The sequence below is a fragment of the Struthio camelus genome, chromosome W (genome assembly GCF_040807025.1).
Source record: "Struthio camelus isolate bStrCam1 chromosome W, bStrCam1.hap1, whole genome shotgun sequence".
In the NCBI taxonomy this organism is placed as follows: Eukaryota; Metazoa; Chordata; class Aves; order Struthioniformes; family Struthionidae; genus Struthio; species Struthio camelus.
Window position 1 is genome coordinate 69329404 of NC_090981.1, and position 23109 is coordinate 69352512.

The 23109-nt window shown below is 49.8% G+C and overlaps 1 protein-coding gene across 1 annotated transcript; it reads left to right on the forward strand.

The window, feature by feature from the left end:
* Positions 1–2524: 2524 nt before the first annotated feature.
* Positions 2525–13893, forward strand: LOC104138516 (alpha-N-acetylneuraminate alpha-2,8-sialyltransferase ST8SIA3). The gene is made up of 4 exons (XM_068925872.1): positions 2525–2745; positions 3994–4116; positions 5767–6324; positions 7097–13893. The coding sequence occupies exons 1-4, from the start codon at positions 2567–2569 to the stop codon at positions 7377–7379; spliced, it is 1143 nt and encodes a 380-aa protein (XP_068781973.1). The 5' UTR covers positions 2525–2566; the 3' UTR covers positions 7380–13893.
* The last annotated feature ends 9216 nt before the right edge of the window (positions 13894–23109 follow it).

Below are 23109 nucleotides of genomic sequence, written 5' to 3' on the forward strand. Positions count from 1 at the left end.
TGCACTTGATCTCCAAGCAATGTGCTTCTAGTACGCTCTGCAGTATCCCACTGTAGGTGTCTTCAGGGGCTGGCTGCAGAGGCCAAGCAGTACGTTTGTCCAATAACCCATTGGCAACATTTTGGTCTCACTCTTTTAACATTCATTGAGGTAACGGAGTTTTGTACAAAAACCAAAGGATGGTATTTTTTTCTTCTACCTGAGCAATGCTAGAAATGTAGGAAGGCATGACAAGTGCCATATAATCTTATTCTTAAGGGGTTTTACCTAGTCTCAAGACACGTGGTCAGAAACTGCATAAGACCTAATGTCCAATATTACAGAATTAATTCCCAAAGTATCAGAAGGTAAAAACTTGTGGATGCTATATCCTGGGCAGCCTGGATGGGCACACTGAAGCTGGGGACACTGTGCACTGTGTGGAAGACAGGAGAAGAGTTGACCATAGAAAAAGCCTAGCTTGTATATCAAAGCAGCATTATTTCCTACACTTCCATCCTTTTCTTGCCCCACTAAAACTACATATGTCCCACAGGAATGACTATAGACCTCAGGGCCTTACTCAGGCCGACCTCCCACTAAAGGCTGAAGAACCACGCTGTGACGTAAAACACAGCCTGCAAGCTCCTCATGTTCCTCCTCTTCAAAGAGAGCTTCATGCATGGAGAGCTTGTAGGATATAGCCCAGAGCAAGGATGGTGCTACAAAGACAGTATTTATTATTTATAATACACTTCTATGAACTCAGGGCTCAGAGGCAGACTTGTCTATGGGGGCAAGCTTTATAAGGGAAAAGATGTAGCTAGAAGAAACACTAAAAGTACTGCAGAATGCAGAAGCCATGCTCACAAAAGCCATTCTTCAGATTGCAGGAGTCAGACACCCTTTGAGTTCACATGAAATTTGCTGTGTGATTTATGGGGCAGCTTAATTACAGCCAGGGTTCTTTTAAGTAGTAACACGGCCTAAAAAACATGATTTTAAAGAATTAGGGGTCTACTGAGCCAGCATGTTTCTAAATTGCTCAAACGCAGATGGTGATGGAGACTCTAGCGCACTTTACGCGTCATATTGCTACCTCGAACCATCAGGAGGAATTGCAGCGGCCCCCGCACCCCTGTGCTGGGGAGCCAGGAGGGTCTCACTCACATGCCCCCAGAATGGGCTGAACCGCAGGTCCCTTCCCAGTGCCTGGGACCTCTCCACAGGGGTGGCCAAGCCGGGACAGAGCCAGAGGAGCAGGGCCAGGAGCCAGCCCCAGGGCTGCATGCGTGGAGTGCTGGGCTGTGGGAGATGTGCCAGTCTCCCTGTACATCACCTCCTCCCCACCAGCGGGCTCGCAGGGGGCTCACTGTGGCACCCTGGGGTGGTGAGGGTCACGGTGGCCCCGGGACTGGGGGGGGGGTCATTGCAGGGCTGCTGGGGTGTCGGCACAGGGCAACCTGGTACTGCTGGGACCCACTGCAGGCACCCCGGGGCTGTCCGGGGGGGCACCCAGGGCTGTCAGGGGACACCCTTGGATGTCGGGGGACATACGTGGCACCTGGGGCTGCCAGGGGGCACCCTGGGCTGTCGGTGGGGGCACCATGGGAAGCACCAGGGTTATGGGGGACGCCCAGGGATGTCAGAGGGGGCACCCTCGGATGTCGGGGGACACCCTGAGCACCCAGGGCTCTCGGGGCGGCACCGTGAGATGCATCGGGGTTGTGGGGGGACACCCTGGGGCTGTCGGGGGGCACCCTCGGATGTCGGGGGACACCCTGGGCACCCAGGGCTGCCGGGGGCACCCTGGGCTGTCGGGGTGGGGGCACCATGGGAAGCACCAGGGTTATGGGGGACGCCCAGGGATGTCAGAGGGGGCACCCTCGGATGTCGGGGGACACCCTGAGCACCCGGGGCTCTCGGGGCGGCACCGTGGGATGCATCGGGGTTGTGGGGGGACACCCTGGGGCTGTCGGGGGGCACCCTCGGATGTCGGGGGACACCCTGGGCACCCAGGGCTGCCGGGGGCACCCTGGGCTGTCGGAGTGGGGGCACCATGGGATGCACCGGGCTTGTGGGGGGACGCCCCGGGATGTCAGGGGACATCCTGGGGCTGTCAGGGGGGCACCCTCGGATGTCGGGGGCGACCCTGAGCACCCGGGGCTCTCGGGGCGGCACCGTGGGATGCACCGGGGGGGGCATCATGGGATGCCCCGGGGCTGTCGGGGAGGAGGGGGGGGCAGCCGGGGCTGTCGGGGCGGCACTATGGGATGCCCCGGGGCTGTCGAGGGGGGGCAGCCGGGTCGGCCGGGACCTCGCGGAGCGGCGGCGCCGCGACGCCGGCTCCCGGCTGCCATTTCCTCGCGCCGCCGCGCCGTCCCTCCATCTTCCTGCGCGCCGCGGCCCTCGCCCGCTCGGCGGCGGCTGGCCCGTCCCGCCCCCCCTTCCCTTCCCCTGCTTCCTTCCCCATCCCCTTCCCCTTCCCCTCGCCGCCCGCCTGCGGCCGCCCCCCGCGGAGCCCGGACCGGCGCCGGCAGCGGCCCCCGCCCGCGCACACGCGCAGCGCGGCGGCCGCGTCCCCGGCATGCGGAGCTGCAAGATGGTCCGGGTGGCCAGCGTGCTGGGGCTGGTGATGCTCAGCATCGCGCTGCTCATCCTCTCCCTCATCAGCTACGTCTCCCTCAAGAAGGACAACATCTTCGGCGCGCCCCGCTCCGCCGGCGCGGGCGGGCCCCGCATGTACATGTTCCACGCGGGATTCAGGTAAGGGCGCCCGCGCCCCTCCGCCTCGGCTCGGCCCGGCTCGGCCCGGCTCGGTTCGGCCCGCATCCCCCCGGCCCGGCCCGGCCCGGCCCCTCCGCCCTTTCCCTTCCCCTCTCTCCCCCGCTTGCCCCCGTTTGGCGAACGGCCGAAAGCCCCGCGAAGGCCCCGCGGCCGCTCGCCGGCCCGGGGGCCGCTGCTCGCCGCTGCCCCCACCCCTGCCCCCCCCCGGGCTCCCCCCGGCCCCCCGCGGAGGCGCCGCCGCGGCCTGCGGGGAGCGGGCGGCCCCCCCCGGGGGACCGCGGCCGTGGGAACCTGGCGGCCCCGGCGGGGCGGAAAGGCGGCGGGGGAGGGTGGGGGGGAGGCCGACATCACCCGGCTCGGCCCGGTTCGGCTCGGCACGGCCCAGCACGGCGCAACTAGGGTCGGCTCGGCAGGCCTCAGCTCGGCAAGGATAAGCTCGGCCCGGCCCGGCACGGCACGGCGCAGCCCTGCATGGCCCCGCTCGGCCCGGCTCGGCTTGGTTCTGCCCGGCCCGGCTAGGTTCGGCAGGGCTCAGCTCGGCCCGACTCAGCTCGGCATGGCCCAGTTCGATTCGGCTCGGCTCGGCGGCCCGGCCCGGCTCGGCTCGTCCCGGCCTGGCTCGGCTTGGCTCGGCCCTGCTCGGCTCGGCTCGGCTTGTCCCGGCCTGGCTCGGCTTGGCTCGGCCCGGCCCGGCTCGGCTCGGCCCGGCCTGGCTCGGCCCGGCTCGGCTCAGCTCAGCTCAGCTCGGCTCAGCTCGGCCCGGCCCGGCCCGGCTCGACCCGGCTCGGCTCGACCCGGCTCGGCTCGGCCCGGCTCAGCTCGGCCCGGCCCGGCTCGGCTCAGCTCGGCTTGGCTCGGCCCGGCTCGGCTCGGCTCGGCTCGGCTCGGCCCGGCTCGGCTCGGCCCGGCTCGGCCCGGCCCGGCTCAGCTCGGCCCGGCCCGGCTCGGCTCGGCTCGGCCCGGCCCGGCCCGGCCCGACTCGGCTCGGCTCAGCTCGGCCCGGCTCGGCCCGGCCCGGCCCGGCTCGGCTCGGCTCGGCTCGGCTCGGCTCGGCCCGGCCCGGCCCGGCCCGGAGCGGCGGGGAGCGGCGGGCGCTGTCCGCGGTGCTGATGCCGGCGGTCGCCGCCGGCTCGGCGGGGCGCGGACCCGGGCCCGGCTGGTAACGGGGTGCGGGTCTGCGTCTGCGTGTCTGCGGGCGTGGGTCCGCGTGTGCGCGCTCCTCCCCAGGTCCCAGTTCGCCCTGAAGTTCCTGGACCCCTCGTTTGTGCCCATTACAAACTCCCTGACCCACGAGCTGCAGGAGAAGCCCTCCAAATGGACGTTCAACAGGACAGCGTTCGCACATCAGAGGTGAGCCCGCGGCCCGGCACCGCTCCCACTCGCTGGCTAGGCCGTCCCCCTCTCACCTTCCCTAAGGTTGTCCCTTTCCCTCCGGGGATTTAAGAAAATACAGTCAGGGACAGCTAAATACTCTGAGCTCTGAGTAATTTGCCAGCAGTGAGAGACAAAGGCTGAATCAGAGCATTTCCCAAGATGGTAACAGCTATCTTAGAAGAATTGATTATTTCAGAGCAGGACACCAAGCTGCAACACGCATTATTTTACCAAATGGCATGTGACCCAGTTTCCCAGAGTGCAAGTGAAATTGTCATTTCTTCAAGATAAATGGCTGGTTTTTTAAAACTTGAAACAAATCAAACCGTAACAGCCATGAAATGGAGGGCAAAACACGCCCAAAATGAAACTTCCCAGCTAATAGCAATTCTGAGCAAGTGCAGTGCAGCTCTGCCTTCCCAGCTCTCACTCGGGCTGGCAGAGTGGGCAGAGAGAAGAGTTCAGGTGGGGACCATCAAGTCCAGATCCAGCTGAGATGCCCTCCTCGCACACTGCCTTCTGCCTCCTATTTGCACATTGCACTGACTTTTCTGGTGGGTGGCAATGGAAAGTGTTTCTCTGTTCTCTGCTTTCATTTTCTCATTGCCATCCCTCATTGTTATGCCGCCTTAGAGATATGGCAGTGGCCACCTCTTAGCATCGCTTGGTTCCTGGCACCACCATCTAACCCTTAATAAATATCTTAGTGTCACTTCACTGTTGATATTAGCTAATGCCTCAAGATCTGCCTTTGCATTTGTCTGTTAGCCATAACCCGTAATTAGGGAACCCACTGGGACTCCATTAATGCTTAGACATTGGAGGATGTGAGCTGGAAGGAAGGTTGTTTGTTTTCCATAAACAGGAGCAAATAAAGTGGTATTGGTTTTCTGATTTTATGCCCTGCTAGGGAAATTCCTGAGCAGGGTTGTTTTGTTTGTTTTTAAGTATTCCGAATAACCCTTTTAAAAATTCCAATGTCCGAATAAGACATTAAGGAATTATGTTTACATAAAGGGAGAAGTGACTGTCACTTTTTTTATCATCCAAAGCTTCTTAATGAGAGCGCACAAAATGCTTGTATTTAAGAAATCAGCTATGTTACTGTTAACACAGCTGAAGATTCTGGACTGCTTGATTTTGCTTGGCGTACATCTTGGCAAACAGGCTGCCCATCGTTACCAAAGACCCACTGTCCAGTACCAGGAGTGAGGTGTATGACAGCAGAGAGCACTGGCAGAGAACATGTCCACTGGCCATGTTCAGCAGGAACAGAAACCTGTTTTGCACTGCTCCTTCAGAAAGGGGAATACTGGAAGTATGTGCAGTTACACGCCTCCAATTTACAAAAAGAATTCAATATTATAATCCTGACACTATTCCGAGACACATCCTTATCTGACATCAGTCAGCACAGTTCAGCAACATCAGTAGAGCATTAGGTGAGGAACCTGCTCCATAATTCCTATCTGTTATTATTAATTTTAAAGCCGTTCCACCACATTTCTCAGGAAACGACTTTACTACATCTAAAATTTTAGGCCTAGCCTGAAAGATAATGTCTCTATCATAGAAAAAGGGGAACCATAATGAAATGTTTTCTTTTCTTTTTCTGTTTTATTTTAGGCAAGAAATCCTTCAGCATGTTGATGTAATAAAAAATTTTTCTTTGACTAAGAACAGTGTTCGGATTGGACAGCTGATGCATTATGATTATTCCAGCCATAAGTATGTTTTTTCTATTAGCAATAACTTCAGATCACTGCTTCCAGATGTGTCACCAATCCTGAATAAGCATTATAACATTTGCGCCGTGGTTGGGAATAGTGGAATCCTGACTGGAAGTCAGTGTGGACAAGAAATAGATAAATCTGATTTTGTTTTTCGTTGCAATTTTGCTCCAACTGAGGCTTTCCAAAGAGATGTTGGAAGGAAAACCAATCTTACAACCTTCAATCCCAGCATCCTGGAGAAGTATTACAACAATCTTTTGACCATTCAGGATCGCAACAACTTTTTTTTAAGTTTAAAAAAGCTTGATGGGGCCATTCTTTGGATCCCCGCTTTTTTCTTCCACACGTCAGCAACAGTCACAAGAACACTGGTTGACTTCTTTGTTGAGCATAGAGGGCAACTAAAAGTCCAGTTGGCTTGGCCAGGAAATATAATGCAACATGTTAACAGGTGTGTGTTTTCTCTTGCAGTTAATTTGTTCAAGTATGTATCTCTGTATATAAATACAATTGTATTTATTTTTCTATTCATGCCTAAACTGATATGCACTCCCTAACTAGTTAGCACCTGGTACTGTTTACTTTTAGCAGAAATGCAGCTTTGTTATTGCTTCAGTCAGTAGTTCAATTATTTCTTTGCAGATGTAAATGGCACCTGTGCCTTGGTTTGATTGCTCACACACAGGGGTATATTCCACCACTGGACTCTGCTCCTGCCAGTGCTTCCCCAAAGACAGAAGGAGCGCAGAGGAGTTGAATGAGATTCTGCATAAGCAAAACATCATCTGTGGAAGAATTTTGCTTGATGCAGATCTCCTCAGCTAGCAAATAGGGATGCTAACAGGCATAACTGCAGAGTGGCCCAAAAAAGGCTGTAATAAATCATACAAGGATAATGTTGTCAACCTCATTAGCAAATGCACATGTGACTAGTGTTTAATGAATTTACTTTCTTGGGTAAGGCACTACTTTTCCTGGTTAAAAAAAAAAAAAAAACAAAAACACAGTCTGAAGGGGGGCCACAAGAGGGAATATTGATCAGAGTGTCAAAAAGAATATTCTGCACTCCTATTTATTACAGACAGACCTAAGCAGCAATCCTTACCTTATTCAGATCATCAGCCTTGCGTATGGATGGGCTCCACGTGGTAATTCTTTCTCTTACAGCAAACCTGTGGGTATTGTTTCTACCCTAAACTAACATGCCTGTATTATTTTCACAGATACTGGAAAAACAAGCATTTGTCACCCAAGCGCCTGAGCACAGGTATTCTCATGTACACCCTTGCTTCTGCGATATGTGAAGAGATTCACTTGTATGGATTCTGGCCGTTCGGATTCGATCCCAACACCCGGGAAGATCTCCCATACCATTACTATGATAAGAAAGGAACAAAGTTTACGACCAAGTGGCAGGAGTCCCACCAGCTGCCTGCAGAGTTCCAGCTGCTCTACAGGATGCACGGTGAAGGACTGGCCAAACTCACCTTGTCGCATTGTGCCTAAGAACCTGAATCTCCAAGTGCCAAATCATTGTCTAAAAAGTGCCCAAAACTGAGTTAAACATTCTTCAGATAGAATTCTAAAAAACAAACAAACAAACAAACAAATACTAAAATATTTTCCATAAGATAAAGATGCTTTTTGATCACCCTTGTCACTGCTCACCAGAGGGTTTAAGCGTATTTAGCAATGCAGACGCATTTACCAGATTCTGTGGATGCTATTCATGCAGCAGAAAAGTTGGAATATTTTGCATTTATGCATATGCTACTAAATATGTTTTAAGATATTTCATATTTTAGCATTCCACTAAACGCCTCTAAATCTCCTAATTTTATTGTTCCATTCAGATCAGAATTCGAAATGTTAGTTTTAAAAGAGTTCGCTTCTCTTGTATATGTTGCTGTGAATAGTTCAGCATAGGTAGATTGCCATGGCCAATTGAAAAAGCTGCTCAGAATTCCAGTTTACCATCGCTTCCAAGGTCTTTGGTGTGGATCCTAATTTCCACAGCTTGCATGTTTTCATATTTACTGAACTTTCCTTTTTTTTTCAGAATAACATGAAGAAGGTCAAAATACGGCCTGTATCATAGCTAGGCATTTATAATACTCTTAGAATACTTCAGTGTTTTAATTCAATTTGGGCCGAATCGTAGTCAAAATTAGATGAACTGAAACACTTTCGTTCACATCTATGGGGTACTGTTTGGCCCTTTAGTTTTAAAGTTAAAATACAAAAACAAGCAGTATTATTTTTTATTTTTTTTGCACTTTGGTTCGGTGCTGCAGAGGACCCCGACAGCCGCCCCCGTGCCCGCCGCAGCCTGGCGGGCATCTGTATCGCGAGCAGGGACGTAGCGGACCGTGCCCACCCCCAGGTAGCCAGACACAGCTCCTCGGTTAGCGAATATAACTGCGTCTAGCAGGAACAGAATAACTGTGAACAGAATAAGATCAAAGCCCAAAGTAGTATTTTTAAAAATATATATTTTTAAAGAGAAGTGAGTGTAACAGGAATGCAGGCAACAGGAAATACAGTCACTCACCAGATTTTCACATTCGCATCTCTAAACCCACATTCAGGCGACTGAATTAGTGGCCTCATTTTCAGGTCACAACGAAACGTTCACTGCAGTCAAAGAAGACGTAGGTTTTTGAGTACCTTTGAAAATCAGACTATTTGCTAAGAGGACAAATTTTAGGGTCACTTAAAGTTTGAAAATGTTGGCCAGTATGTCTCAGGATAAAGGAGTCTGTAAAATGCCTGTTTTTCTTATTAAAACAATTATACTTAAAAGTATTTTAACATTTTTATATAATTCTGTATTACGCCAAGTGAGACCTGACTATCCACTGAAAGAAGATGCAAAAGTGCATTTTAAATCATACTTTAAAATTCCAGAGTTTCATTTTTCTAAGGGTCTTTACTTACAAGTAGATGTAGAAAGCAAGGAAGGAGATCCCTGGTATGATATAAAATCCCAAGCAATGTCGAGTGTCTCCTGGTGCCCGTGGGCATCCCTGGCGCCCCACAGCTCCGCCGGCCGTTCCCCTTAGGGTTAGGCCTGAGCCATTCCCTCCCAGCCCCGATGCCCCTTAAAGCCATCAATCCCCACCTTGCAACAGTTCCAAAACGCCTGATTTCCAGTGCTTGTGGTGGGAAAAATGACTGTATCCTCCACGAGACTAAATTTAGTAAATGTAGTATGTCCGTGGCAATTCCAGCTGGGAGAGACTTCATCCTGGAAATACCAGGGATTTTAAAGCCATGTAGAAAGTCACCCTTTCTTCCCTATTTTAATTATCCAACATGTTCTGGCTTTTATTTTTAAACGGGTATTTGGAGCTTGGACGTGCTATGGAAGAAGCTGGGATGCTCTCTGATGTGGCAGAGTACAGCCGACACCAACCTGATGTCAATGGGTGACTTCAGATTCGCTTCTGTAGAAAATTCATTGCTGCTAAGTTTTCTTTCCCAGTCGCATCAGTCTGCATCAGCATTTCTGCTCTCTTTGGCTTTCCTTGCTGTTATAGTAAGCCTGTACTCATCACTATTCATACAGCAAAGTATGACTTCTAGTAAATGTTATTACTAAGACATAGCTGTGTAGTAGTAGTAGTGCATTATGCCATATGGTGCTATATGATTTATTATTAATATTACCATTTATTATTTGTGTTGTAGCAGCAGCATGCAAGGGCCCAGCCGGGGATCAGAGTTCAGCCGCGCTAGATCGGCAGCGAGCAAGCAGGCAGGCTGTCCCGAGAGCTCGCGATTGCCAGCGTCCCCCGGGGAAGAGCCGAGGGCCCCCTTGGCAGAGCCGTCCCCGGCAAGACGCGGCGGCGCCCGCTGCCGGGGACTAACCCAAAAGGCGTATCGAAGCCAGCAGCGAGGCACTCCTGGGCAAGAGTAAGAGCCGGGGAGAAACACCAGTTGTAGCTAAGTCCTTTGAGAAACCTCTTGAGGCACCTGTGGGTATGGGTTTTTATTTTTGCATGTTCCCCCCTCAAAAAAAAAAAAAAACGGAAAAAGAGCAACTATAAAGGAAAGGAAGGGTTCTGCACTAGTTATTAATGAAGAGCATCAATTAATCATTTCCAGTGTAATTTGCTATTGAACTGTGCAGCACACGCGTGTTTGCTAGGGCAGGCAAATCACTCTGCAAGTCACGGAGGTGTGGAGCTGAAAATGCGCCCAGCAGCCAGGACCCAGCTCTGACTGTGGTCCACCCGCTAGGGAAAGGCCGCGGCTGGCTTCAGGGCTGGGCAGCAGCAAGCGAGGCACCCTGGCTCGTGGGTAGCCCCAGCTGTCTTAGCTGAGAGGCGGGTTATCATTTCCATGGAGGGAGTGAACGTGTTTAATCAGCGCATTAAAGCCATGTGAACGATTGCCATCCTATTTTGCTTGAATGTCGAGGCCAGCGTGCTCTATACCGCTTTCAACTGCCGGCTCTCTGCAGTGAGAAATCGCACTGGCAGAAGCTGTTTGGCTGCTGTGTATTGTTTACATGATATAACTAGTTTAAATTTGATGTCATTGCAAGTAAATATTCGTTAGTCTAAACAAATGTCTTTCCATCCACTCATGTACCAAGAGGCATTTTTTGGGATGGGAACAGCCCGCCTGGGGCGAGGTCCTGAGTCCTCGCTGGGGTTTGGCAGCACCTTCACGCTGGCGGCGCCAGCTGCTCTCCCCGACGGCAGCGGGACTGCCAGCCGGGCGCACGCTCAGGCGTGAAACCGAGCCAGTCTGGTACAGAGCTGCGTCATTTTTAGTGAAACTCAGAGACGAAGTTCCCTGGCGCTAAGCTGACGGGAGTGCTGCCAGGTGCCGGGATCCCCCGTCCCCGCGGGAGGGCTCGCGGGGCGCGAGGCTGCCCCTCGCTGCCGCACCTTGTTGGAGAAACCCCAGCGGAGCAGTTCTGGACTGACTTGCAGTCTGCCCAAATTGTGCCTATTTCCCTGAGTCTTCACGCGGAAGAAAAAAGGGAAGAAAGTTCTGACAGTCTTAGAGTGCTAAATCAGTCTTTTCTGAATAGCGCATATTTTCTTTCAATTTCAAAATTACTTCTTTGAGCACCTATGTTAGAAGATTAAAGAGTAGATATTAGATACTGAAACCAAACACTTAAATTGTCCCCAGGTACTTTTTCATACTTTTTCTTAACCTATTTTTTAAAATTTGCCTTTCTTTCCTAATCATGAAAAAGTTACAATAACTGTCCACAGCTTTTCAGAAGCAGGATGTGCGTTAAAAGGATCACAATGGAAAAGCATGTTGCATGCACAGGAGCTTAATTTAACCTCCTTAATTTAAGCAAATGCAGCATCTCTCTGAGCTCCATCGCACTCGTAGTAAAGTCATGCTATAACAAAAGGCAAAGGACTCCTCCGGGGTAGGGCAGGAGCAGGCGACGGGGACGAGGCGTGACATCGCCACTGCGCGTCCAGCCTGGGGGGACGGTGCAGCTGGGCTGCAACTTCACCGAGGCGCGAAGAGGCACCGAGTGCTCAGTACAGAGCACAGAAATGATTGCAAATATCCAGAAATGGGAATACAGAAAAATTATTGACAAAGGGCCATATTATATCATTGATTTTTAAGCAAAACTCCCCATTGATTTTTCAGAACCACATTGAACATTTCAGAATCATTGATTTTAATGGGGAGTTCTGCTCCAAAATCGATGGCGCAATACAGCCCAAAGTAAATTGCTTCTGAGTATCAATATTTTTTGCCCGAGTTGTTGCAATGTGGAAAATGGTCTTTCAAATGTGCATCTTCTGTTTCTGCCTGTTTTCTTAGAGGCTCTTTGAATTCTGCTTTTGTTGAGAGACTAAAGAGAAAGGGCTGGGGACGGCGATGGTGATGCCAGCAGTGATTGCGGGCGGCCTCTGTCTTCCCAGGAAGGCAAAGACCCTCCTGATTCCTCCAGTTCAGGAAGGGGCCGCTTCCACGCATCCCCGTTTTCACACCGTTTATGCATGCGGAGCCACGTACCAGGGGCCTCATCCTGAGCTCCTTGGGATGCAAGTGCCTTTGGCGCTGCTCGAGGTCGGTGTCGTCACCTCCTTCGTTAGACGCCGGCGGGAAAGGGCCGGCGTCGTGGGGTACCTGGGCTCCCCACGCTGTCAGGGCAGGGAAATCCGAGCTGACATCCGCGGGCACCTCCACGGGCCTGGCTCCGTGAAGGACAGCCCAACCAGCATCTGCGCCGCACATCGCAGAGCTCTGAGGCGAGGCGAGATCTGTCCCCCCTCCCACCGCTCCCCACCTTTGTCTTACAGGTCTGAGCTTAACGTCCTTCCCGTGCTGCATCTGACCCGTGGTGCTCGTAAGTTTGATTTTATAGAAAAACGGTTCTCCCTTTCAGCGGGGACAAAGTCCATGCTCAGGCATGGCGGAGAGCCCTAGAAGGAGCGGGCGGTTTTGCTTGGCGCCCCTTAAATGAGAGACAACGGTCAACGAAGGGCTAGATTTTGCCACTTGCAGTGAGCTGCCGGTGCTTCATTTCGGGAGTCAGGTGACAGATTTTGGTTGTGTTTCATGGAGAGCTGAAAACCCAAAGGATGCAGAAGAGAAAATGAGCGAGGAATAGAGGTTCTCCAAATCAGCATCTCTCCGAGGCAGAAACTGCATTTTCATTAAATATGTGCGTGTGCTCCTGTCTAGTGAATGTGGCTCCTGCTGCAGGAAGGTGCCAGCTGCAGCCTTCAATGCTGAGGACAGTAAATCGCATCTGCATTTGTTATCATCTTGGCTAGACTCTTCCTTCCTTTTTGTTTGCTCCAAAATCTTTCTGTCTCTGTGCATCTAAATGAATTCTTGATGGTTCAGGGAAAATACTCGCTATTATTACTGAATGTCTAGACAAACAAATATAGCTAAATGAAAGTATGCGTAATGCAGTGTAATCAATATGTGTAAGTACAAAACATTTTAGCTTAAAAAATCAAAAGGAGTCCTGGGTGCACGCAGGGAGCTGCATGCACATCGGCTGGCCCTGCAGCAGCTGTCCGCTCTCCGCGGGCATCCGTGCAGTTGGGGATACGCATGCGTGGGCTCCCGAAGGAGCAGGACAGCACAGGTCAGCAGTTGTGCGCATCCAGATGTCACTTCTTGTGTTGGGGATTGGGCCATAGAGCAGTGAAATATGAAGTAGAACGTGTACATAACAATGGAAATAGGTGTGTCACTTCTTTTATTCACCTTTGTTTTGTATTTTAGTTGCTTGCATCTTTTCAGTGAATGGTAGCAGGACACGTAAAGAAGTCATTTTGGCTACCGGTTTTAATTGTTGAGTATACCAAAAAGCAAGTATTGTGAAATCTAACTGACTGTGAGTGGAGGTTGCAAAAATGAATCTTTTAGAAAGCAGATTTCTGTAGATGAATGTGTCTTTATTCTAATGACTATACAGTTCAATGCCTGATGGAGTTGTTTTCAATAAAAAAGATAAATATTTAAAAAAAGAAAAAAAACGCCATAACTGTAATAAAGGATTCCTTATTTAATGGCCATACTAAAAGTATTATTTATTTTTAGTGGCTAATGTCCGTAAAGGGCCAGAATACCGTCTCAGGTGAACGGCATACTAAGCTGCACATGTTATGAAATATGTTGCAAGCAAAACTGGTGTTTAGTCTTGCTCCCACTTAAGAGGCATTGCTGGCTTCAGTGAGATCAGGATCGGGCCCACAGAATTACGTGTTTTGTACCAGATGTGGCGGCACATCTGAGATCTGAGTGTGGCCTGCACAGGCTATTGTGCATGTAAATAATGCTGTCGCATTTGTGAGCGAGGAACCTGGTTCTTTTTGTAAAGGAATACTGCATATTTGTTGTGACCATAGTTTGTGGAGAAAAATGCAATGATTCATTTTGAATCTTTCGGCAATGTTACTGTTTGGTGTGAATGTGCCTGCAACATTGACTCATGTGCCAAAACACAATATTGAATGCATTGTTTTTAAATAAAATGTTTTATTGTGCATTGAAAGTCTGTAAAACTAAAGTGCGTCCACTTCTTGCTTTATTATTATTTTATTAACTACCTATTGTCAATAATAACTAATGGCCTGAATTTGATGGGGTTTTTTCTGTGCCGTATACACACTCTATTGAACAGCAGAAAGTGATTTGAATCAAAAAGCATTCTGTATTTTAAAGGATACGCTGTGTGGTTGGAAATACCCACAAACAGTCCATGTGAAAGTATGTCATGACTATCTTGCCTCAGCAAAATACAGACATGGCAACATGCTACACAAATATCATTTTGGGGGCCAGTCGAAATAGGACTAAGTCGTGAGAGATGTTACCTTTTGTTCCAGGGCATGAGCTCACAGAATGGTTTAGGTTGGAAGGGACCTCTGGAGATCATCTAGTCCAGATCATCTAGTCTAGTTGTTGGTTTCTCTCAAGACACCAGTGACAGATGACCGGTGTCACAACACGTTAGCTTTCCCCATCTCGTGGCTGGCGTACGAACCTCGATGAATATCTACCTGGTGCTCTCCATACCGCATCGGGCCCCCGGCTGCACCTACTAACAATTTCACCCATACAATTCACAATAACTGTGTCAAAGATGCAAAAAAAATGATTGCTGGTATCCCTGGCCACTCCAAACTACCCTCAAGTGAGGTACCGAGCTCCTTGCACGCTCTGCCTGCCTCAAGCTGAGCAGTGCAATTACACTCCACGCTAATGAGCCCAAGCAGCTAACGCACTTTCCCACTCTCATTGGTTTTTTTCTCTCCTGATTGAGGTAAATATGTGAACTATTTGCAAATTCAAACACACTTACTAGCTCTACAATAATTAGACTGAAATATTTATCCATACTACAACGCGTGTCAAAAAGGAACCAAGTCACTTCTTCAGAAGAGTCCACTACTTTGGGGTGTCTCCAGATGGGATTTTCCATACGATATTGAGATCCTTGTTTTCAGAGATACCTAGTGCATGCCTGACTTCACAGCATTTACTCTCAAGGAGAATCAGTTTCAGACAGCACAACTCCCCTAATTTTAAGGACTTCTTACACGCCGCCCGGCTGCCTCGCACAAGACCTGCCCCCTCTGGCAGCCTCGCCTCGCTGGCTCGCGCGCAGACTGGCAGCGGCCCTCGTCGGCGCTGCAGGATCAGGCCGTTATCCCCCACCTCGTGTTGGTGATGTCCATCGCTCCTCATTGTGTACCCCATTGCATTTGTCCTTACGGCACTGTAACATCATTTTATTTCTCCCCCCTGTCCTCCAGCACGCTTGTGGCTCCTCCCAGCTCAGAGCTGTCCACCAGTCTAATGAGCATACTCGCTATGCCGTCATGCCGGTTGCTAATGGAAATATTGAATAGTACCTGACAAGGACAGACCCCTGCAGGCCCTTCCAATGCCTCCCTCCGTTTCGAAGCGAACCACTCATAACTACTTTAGCTTCCTGCCAATATCTTTTCCTCCCTGTTGAGTAGCAGAACAACACTTTCTTGGCCATCTTCTCACCATTAACAACTTAGAGAAAGTTTTATTGGTACTTTTTAACTCCCTTGCTGGTTGTCTTTCATTTGTGCCTTGGGCTTTCTGATACTGTTCTTACATTTTTTTGTACTGTTCTCTTACACTATGTTACTAGTGACCACCTTCTGCATACTCGTTTGTGCTTGAGTTTTTGAAGACTTTGTGATCTAGCCAATCTGCTCTCTTCGTACCCTTTCTATCCTCTTTCTGTGCTCAGTTAGCTGGGCTTGTGCCCTTAATATCCTTTCCTTAAGTAACTACCAGACATGCTGGGCAACTTCTCCTCTTGTGTTTTTCTTATGGGCTCTTGCCCTCTAGGTCTCTGACTTTGGTGAAACCCACTTTCATTATCTTCTCTGCTTCTGAAGAATGTGAATTCTTTGTTTTCCTGGTTACTTGCACTCACCTTGCTTTCCATCATTATATTTTCAACTGATTCCTTCCTGTAGTGGTTAAAATCAAACCTAGAGCACATCCACTTGCCACAGTTTTGGGAAAATCCCAGGATTCTCCATACACACATACATATCTTTTCCCATATAGATTATACGTGGGTAGCAAAGAAGAACATTACCATGTTATATACTTTTGAACACGTAGAGCAGATCTTCCAGCTGAGTCCATGCCCTGCAGGTCCTGCCTGAGGTGCTGCATAGCCTGTACCACCAGCAGATGCCTTTCTGGAGAATGTCCCCACTATCGCAGTGGCGATATGGCCACTGGTTCCTGTGGGGTGGCCACTGGGGACTCAGCCACCTCTTCCTGCTCTTTGGTACCACTCCAAGACTGTCATAACCCAAATAGGTGCCCTTTCTCCACTGTGACCCGCTTGCTGGGACACAGAGCAAGGATCACTGGTCCTCTCAAGGATTTGTGTGTCCCCACTGAAAATCTTTGCAGGCCACAGGGCAACACTGCTGCTGTTTTGACCCGCTGCCGTGCTCACAGAGCCACTGCCATGAAACGGGAACAGCACCCAAGCTCCCGTATCACACTGAAGGGATCAGAATCTGGCTATGAGTCCCTTTCTAATAGGAACTTACCACATTGTCATTGCTTTCCACCAGCTTACTAGGCTGGGAGAGCAGGGACCAGCATTTATATGCCTCAACCCATGCTTCATCGTAAACCGTTTACACCAATCCATCACTCTGCTGGACAGTGTCAGATAGTGCTGTATGAAGCACACAATGTCCAGTGTGCCTAATTCTACCACTTGCTTAGGTATCTTCTCAACTAGTATACCAGGTCAAGGATTTTATTTATTCCTGGAAAATGTCAAAAAATCATTTTTATTTTGCTTTGGAAGAGCATTATTCTCCCGTTCTTCCAATTAATCTTCAGTTTATCTGCAGCAAGGGCACCAAGTACAACAGAAGACACAACACATACTTCTAGGTCGTTGTCCACTGGAAACCAGTATAACATTTAATTGTGCCCTGTTCTCAGGATTTTTCCAGTCCATTTTTTATACATTTTTGGTAGTCATTTAAAAATCACGACCCTCTTACTGTTAAACAGAAACACCTTCACATGGAGGGAGTTCCCCCTTCAAAAGGCCCTTGGGGCAAGCTGTGTTGTGCTGATAGCTGAATCACTCTCTGAGGGGTCTTGTCTCCAACAGTCGTTTTTGCCGTCCAGGTCCTGGTTTTTTTCAGACAGATATCACTCTGAAATTGGCATCATTACAGAGCCCTAGAAATGCTGCTGAATCTCACCATGGTTTGCAAACTGCTTATTCACAGCTAAAAGCTGATCGCAATAGCTGTTACTAGATAAAAGGAGAACAGACTTGCGGGAGTTAGAAACTGAAACGCAGAACTCCCAACAGCCAAGAGATCGCCAAAACCGTCAGTCTGGCCTGATGTACGTGTATCCTCTGTCTTTCTGCTTTTCCTTCCCTCTCTCAAAAAAACCGTCAGCATAAGGAGCTGCACAGGCCTTGCTTCCTCACCCGTGTGTCACTTGGCATCAGGACACCTTCCTGCAAGACATGGGCTTGAACTGCGCTGTGAAGGAAGTGGGCAAAACTCAGGTGTGTCCAATCCTATGTGAGTGCTCTTACGTACCGTGCTATTAATAAGGAAAGCTCTTCCTCCAACCGCCTTTAAAAGAGCAGTGGCAGCAACTGTGAGACATTTTGTCAAGAGCTACTAAGCCCTGAGATGTGCTCTGGGAACTCCTAAGAGATGGTGCCTCCCGGGGCAGATAAGTAGGAGGATGCAAATCAGAGGAGCGCAGCCATGAGGCAGGCCCGGAGCCACTCCACCATGTCAAGACTCGGGTGTTTCTGAGTGCAGCGCTTACGGGATGCTGCAAGCGCTGGCGATCACGGGCATCAGGAGCCTTTGGCAGCACGCAGCAGCTGATTAGATGGCTTAAGGGTCTACATTTTGGACTTCAAGGCTTGTGTTCTATGTATTAGTGTGTGAGCTTTTCTGTGGATTTGGCCTTAAACAAAAGGTTTTACTGGAAAACTTAATCAGAAGAGTTGCCAAAGGTCTTGTTTATTGCTCCCTATATTTCATTATGTACTGCAATATGCTTAGTATGATGGATCAGATTCTGCACCATTGTGAAATATTTTGAGTTACAAAGCATGTAAATCAGTGCAGAACTTGGCTCAGGGTTTTTGTTCATTAAAGTGAATTACATTACCAAGAACATTTTATAATCTACTTCCATTACCTACCATATACTAGTAAAAGGTATAGATTGCTCTGCTTTAGCATGTAAGTTTTATCTTTTGTTCCAATTTATATTATATCATAGCAATCCCTGGCATTGAGGAAGCCACCTCTGTGTCCCACACCATCTCATCGGCCATATCTTGCCCTTGTGGCCAAGAAGGCCAATGGGATCCTGGGCTGTATTAGGCAGAGTGTTGCCAGCAGGTGGAGGGAGGTGATCCTGCCCCTCCACTCAGCCCTGGTGAGGCCTCACCTGGAGTACTGTGTCCAGTTCTGGGCTCCCCAGGACAAGAGAGACATGGCGCTACTGGAGAGGGTCCAGCGGAGGGCTACCAAGATGATTAGAGGGCTGGAGCACCTCTCCTGTGAAGAAAGACTGCAAGAGCTGGGCCTGTTCAGCCTGGAGAAGAGAAGATTGAGAGGGGATCTCATCAACGTGTACAAGTATCTGAAGGGGGAGTGTCAAGAGGATGAGGCCAGCCTCTTCTCCGTGGTGCCCAGCAACAGGACAAGAGGCAATGGGCAGAAACTGAACCACAGGAAGTTCCATCTGAACCTGAGAAAAAACTTCTTCACTGGGAGGGTGACAGAGCATTGGCACAGGTTGCCCAGAGAGGTAGTGGAGTCTCCTTCGCTGGAGATATTCAAAACCCGTCTGGATGTGATCCTGGGCAATTTGCTCTAGAGGACCCTGCTTGAGCAGGGAGGTTGGACTAGATGATCTCCAGAGGTCCCATCCAACCTCCAACCTAAATGATTCTGTGATTCTGTGATTCATCGATCTTGCAGTGAGGCAGGTGGCAGAGGGAGCTGACTCCGGTGGTCTGCTCTCAGATCCCCCACCTCTGGCCATGACCCCAGGCAGCAACATCAGCCTTTGGGTCTTTATTTCGTTATTTCTGTGGCATTTCTGCAGTGGTGGCAGCTTCCTACCGTCAAGGTCTTGGTCAGAGATACATCCATCCAAGAAGAGCCTAGCAACCCATCATGTCAACCTGCACCATCACAGAGGGTAGCCGATATTCACAGGCAATGGAGAAAGGCTAAGGAGCTTTATGGAGCACAGCTCATGCATCACAGCAGACAGTAGAGCTGGCCAGTCAGAGGGGACAGGAGAATGGCCTGAAACTTGGGGGTTAATAGCCACTACTTTTCTGTTTTCTCCTGCCTCAGTGGATATTTTCAGTAGACTCATGAATATCTGATTCCAGTCTGAGCTACAAATCTCTTGGCCTCCTTGTAGGGTAAATCTGGAGCTCTAAGAGCTGCCATTTTGCTGTGTCAGAACTGATCGATCGCTTCTACTCTATTTCTGCCTTGTGGCCAGTTTCCAGTCCAAGAGAGGACTTGCTGCTTGCCTCAACACTACCTGGTTCCCTTGTCGGCTTCTTGTGAGGAACTTTGCCATGGATTTTTTTAAGTTCACATAAATTCCCAGACATGCAGTTTTGCAGGATGGAAGGGGCTGTAGCAAATATTCAGTCGGAAGTGCACTACTCAAGAATTTCACTCAGGGATTCCTGTATCATGAGCATGTTTGCGCTGAAATGCAATGAGTATTTTAAACTGACGAATGTAAAGACTTCTGCTGCTGCAGAATCCACTATCTCATTTTTTAAGTTGTCATAGTGGTTATTTTCCCACTATTAAAAAAGTGCTTTACATCTCTAGTCTTTTATTACAGGCAGCTTCCGGATATTGGATCCTTTTATGCCTTTGTGAAATTACAAGGATAACTAGTAACAGGAATATCCTCCCTGTATCTACAAATTATTATCATCTATTTCAATATCTGTGAAAAAAGCATAGGCGCACACTTGACTCCTTCCCATAAACGTTCAAGATTTAACACAACCCGTGCCAAGGCCAGGCTCCTCGAGGACAATCCCAGCGAGGTCGGAGCTGCGTGGGTTTGAGTACTGCCAGGATCTGCAGCCGTGGATTCAAAGCACCAGACACCTCCGGCTGAAGGAGACCTTCGGACCGTGACCTCTCCTCGCACCGGGCGCACGCCAAGGTAAGTCCCAGAGCTGGTGCCCACGCTTCCTCATCTGTTACCATCTCCTGTCCTGGATTTTTCTCCCTCTCAGCACTACTGAGGCCGAAACAATTGCCATATCAATCTACTTTACCAACATTTATTGCCCAGCAGTATTCACACAGAGGACACCAAAACCAAAAACCACTTTAAAAGTGGGAATTTAGGTACTCACCAGGATATTGGGTCTCTAACAATTCTAAGTTGGTTTCCAGCAATTCTTTGTCAAATCATACAAAAGTGAGAAATCAACTGTCAGATAACCTAATTCTCTCCCAACTATGGCAGCATCAGTATTCTACAATATACTTGATACCACTTTGCTCAGTCTGATTTTAAATACCCATTTTGATATTCCAGGACAATAAATGAACCTATACCTAAAAAGAATGATTTTCAGCTTGTAAGATGTAGCAGGCTATTGCAGACATGCCTATTTCTCTGATGTTAGTGCGAAGAACATGCCATGAAACCAAAACAGAGAAAATTCTGTCTTTGCTACATAAGAATCCATCCTGGGGGTGCAGAATTGAGCCAGTTCTGTGTTCTTGATTATCTGTGTCACAGCAGTATCTGTACCTTAATTTTCTTCTACAGTGAAAGGTTAATGCTTTCACATATCTTCTACCAGCTATACAAATAATTGCATCCAAAATTTTTCTTGCCACTGAAGTCATGGTCCACAAGGGGCTTAACAGATGCAGTCCTTAAGTACCCATTACTAGCTCTGATGTTTTAAATCGATGTTGCTCTGTGCATCAGTGCCAGAAAGAACTCATCCACGCATCGGGCCGCTGGGTGTGATTCGTGCATTGGCACCTGCAGAGAAGCATGCTGCAATGCTGCTTCCGACCCCATGCAGGCAGTATGTGCAATATGCCGACTTCTGCTGAGAGCAAGAGCAAACATCTAGCTCTCCGGGCTTCAGTCCACATTTGTGTCTCACCTGCCCAAGCGTCCAACCTCCGTTTCCTCTTCGGGGCCAAAAAGGACGTTTCTGGGCCTGTGGAATAGGTCTATCAATGCAGGTGAGGGTCAGCCAGTGCACGCTGCTGCAGCAAAGTCCACGGGCGGTCGCCCAAGGTCTGCTTACAGCAACCACTCGTGCTTCAAACAGATCCCCCACTTTTCACTGCTGCTTTCCCCTTTAATGCCCCGAGTCCAAAAACTCTTCATCCTCCCTTTCCCCTTGGTCTTCAGGCAGGATTTTCACTCTTGTTTGTTTTTACAGTAGCACTTCTCAGCATCCGGTCGCTGCTGCCACAATACAGGACCCTTCTGAACTTACTGAAAAGGCACGAACAGGGAGCAGTGAGTAACTAACTGCAGAGCGAGGAGTAACATCAGGTTACCTTTCTGCTCTCTGAATACAGCAGGTATTTAAATCCATCTCGAGACATCTGTATTTGGGCTAGCGTTTCCTCAATTGGTTCTGATGCACAAACTGCTCCTGAGAGGTTTCCATGAACTACACTCTATAAGCGCAAGCGAGTGAGGGAGTGACGTGTATTTCACACCTTTGCACACCAGGGACTCCTGCCACCGATATAATTTTAAACCCCACCCTTCCATATAAGCTAGATGGTGCAGATCTGTATATATGTACACAGCCCAAGTAGGGCTAATAATTTGGGCAATCAGTTATTCATCTTTGAAAAATGTTTGAGGACCCATCAGAAAGTGTAATATAAATGAAAAATCGTTATCTATCTACACTACTTACATGCTTCCCATCACTAATACCTGATCACACCAATTCCTTAATATATTTATCCCCATGATACTCATGGGAGGCAGGCAAGTGCCACTATCGTCGTTTTACAGGCTGGAAATCAGGTGAAGAGCGGAAGGGGAGTAAGTTACTCCCCCAGAGGACGGGATGTGTTGGATGATCGGGGCTCTGTGTTCGGATTTGCTCCCTGCGGGTGGGCACCATGAGCGTCTCCACCGGCCGCGCCGCACGCGCAGGACCAACAGCTCCGGCTCCAATGTGCCTCCTGGAGGAGGGTCCGGCTCTCCTGGTCCCTCCACGCCGGCTGCGCCGTTTCCCAACACTTCCCACAAACCAAACAACCTGCATCCCTCCCCAAGATAAACATTGCAGACCAGAGCTGGTTTTAATCTTTAACCATGGCCCTCGCCGGCCAAGTGTGCTATCAGTCACGCAACGGCAGGACTGCGGGGAGCCATCCCGCGCGGGACTGCAGGGCTGCTGCAGCAGCGGGCAAGCAGCCAGGCGCCCGCCGCGCCGGGTTCCCGCCACCGTCTCCTCCGTCCCCGGCACCTCCCGGGCTCCCGTGTTGACCAGGCACGGGGAGCACGGTGACCACGCGCCCCGCAATTAAAGAAGAGCTCCCACTCACTCACCCCAGCTGCCCCGCAGGATGAATCCCCTGTCGGAGCAGCACCCATAGATACCAGGCAACCGGGGATTTATTTCCCCATAATCCTATTTCTGGGATAGAGGCGGGAGAGGAAAAACCCATTGCTTCACATTCACGCTTGTAAATTCCAGGAAGGAAAATATTGCTTTTTTCTCCCTCCTTTTCCACTTCCCCTGGCCTGGGGAAAATCCCGGCGGTCCGAAGTCTGCCGCTCGGCGGAGCAGGGCCGCCTTCCCGGGAGGCGCTGGGCGCGGGAACGCCCCGCGCCCTGCCCCGCACGCACCGCGCTCCGGCCCCGTTAGCGGAGTAGCCCTGAACCGTTGCTCTTGTTTATCAGATCACACTGATAAACCTGGATTCAAATTTTCCCCCACCTGTTTTATCCTCTAAACTGCCATCCCTCACAAAATCTCAGGGGGAGAAAAATCCCATGATGTCTGACTTGGTTTTTATGGCTAAATAGCTGAAAATCTTGTCTGGCGGAGGGAGAAAAATCACAAAAAAGGTTGGTTTTGCTTCTCATGAGCAAAACAGGCCCTGAGCAGCAGATTTGCCCAGTGCAAATACCGGTTTTACGTCCCCTCTGGACTCGTCTCCAG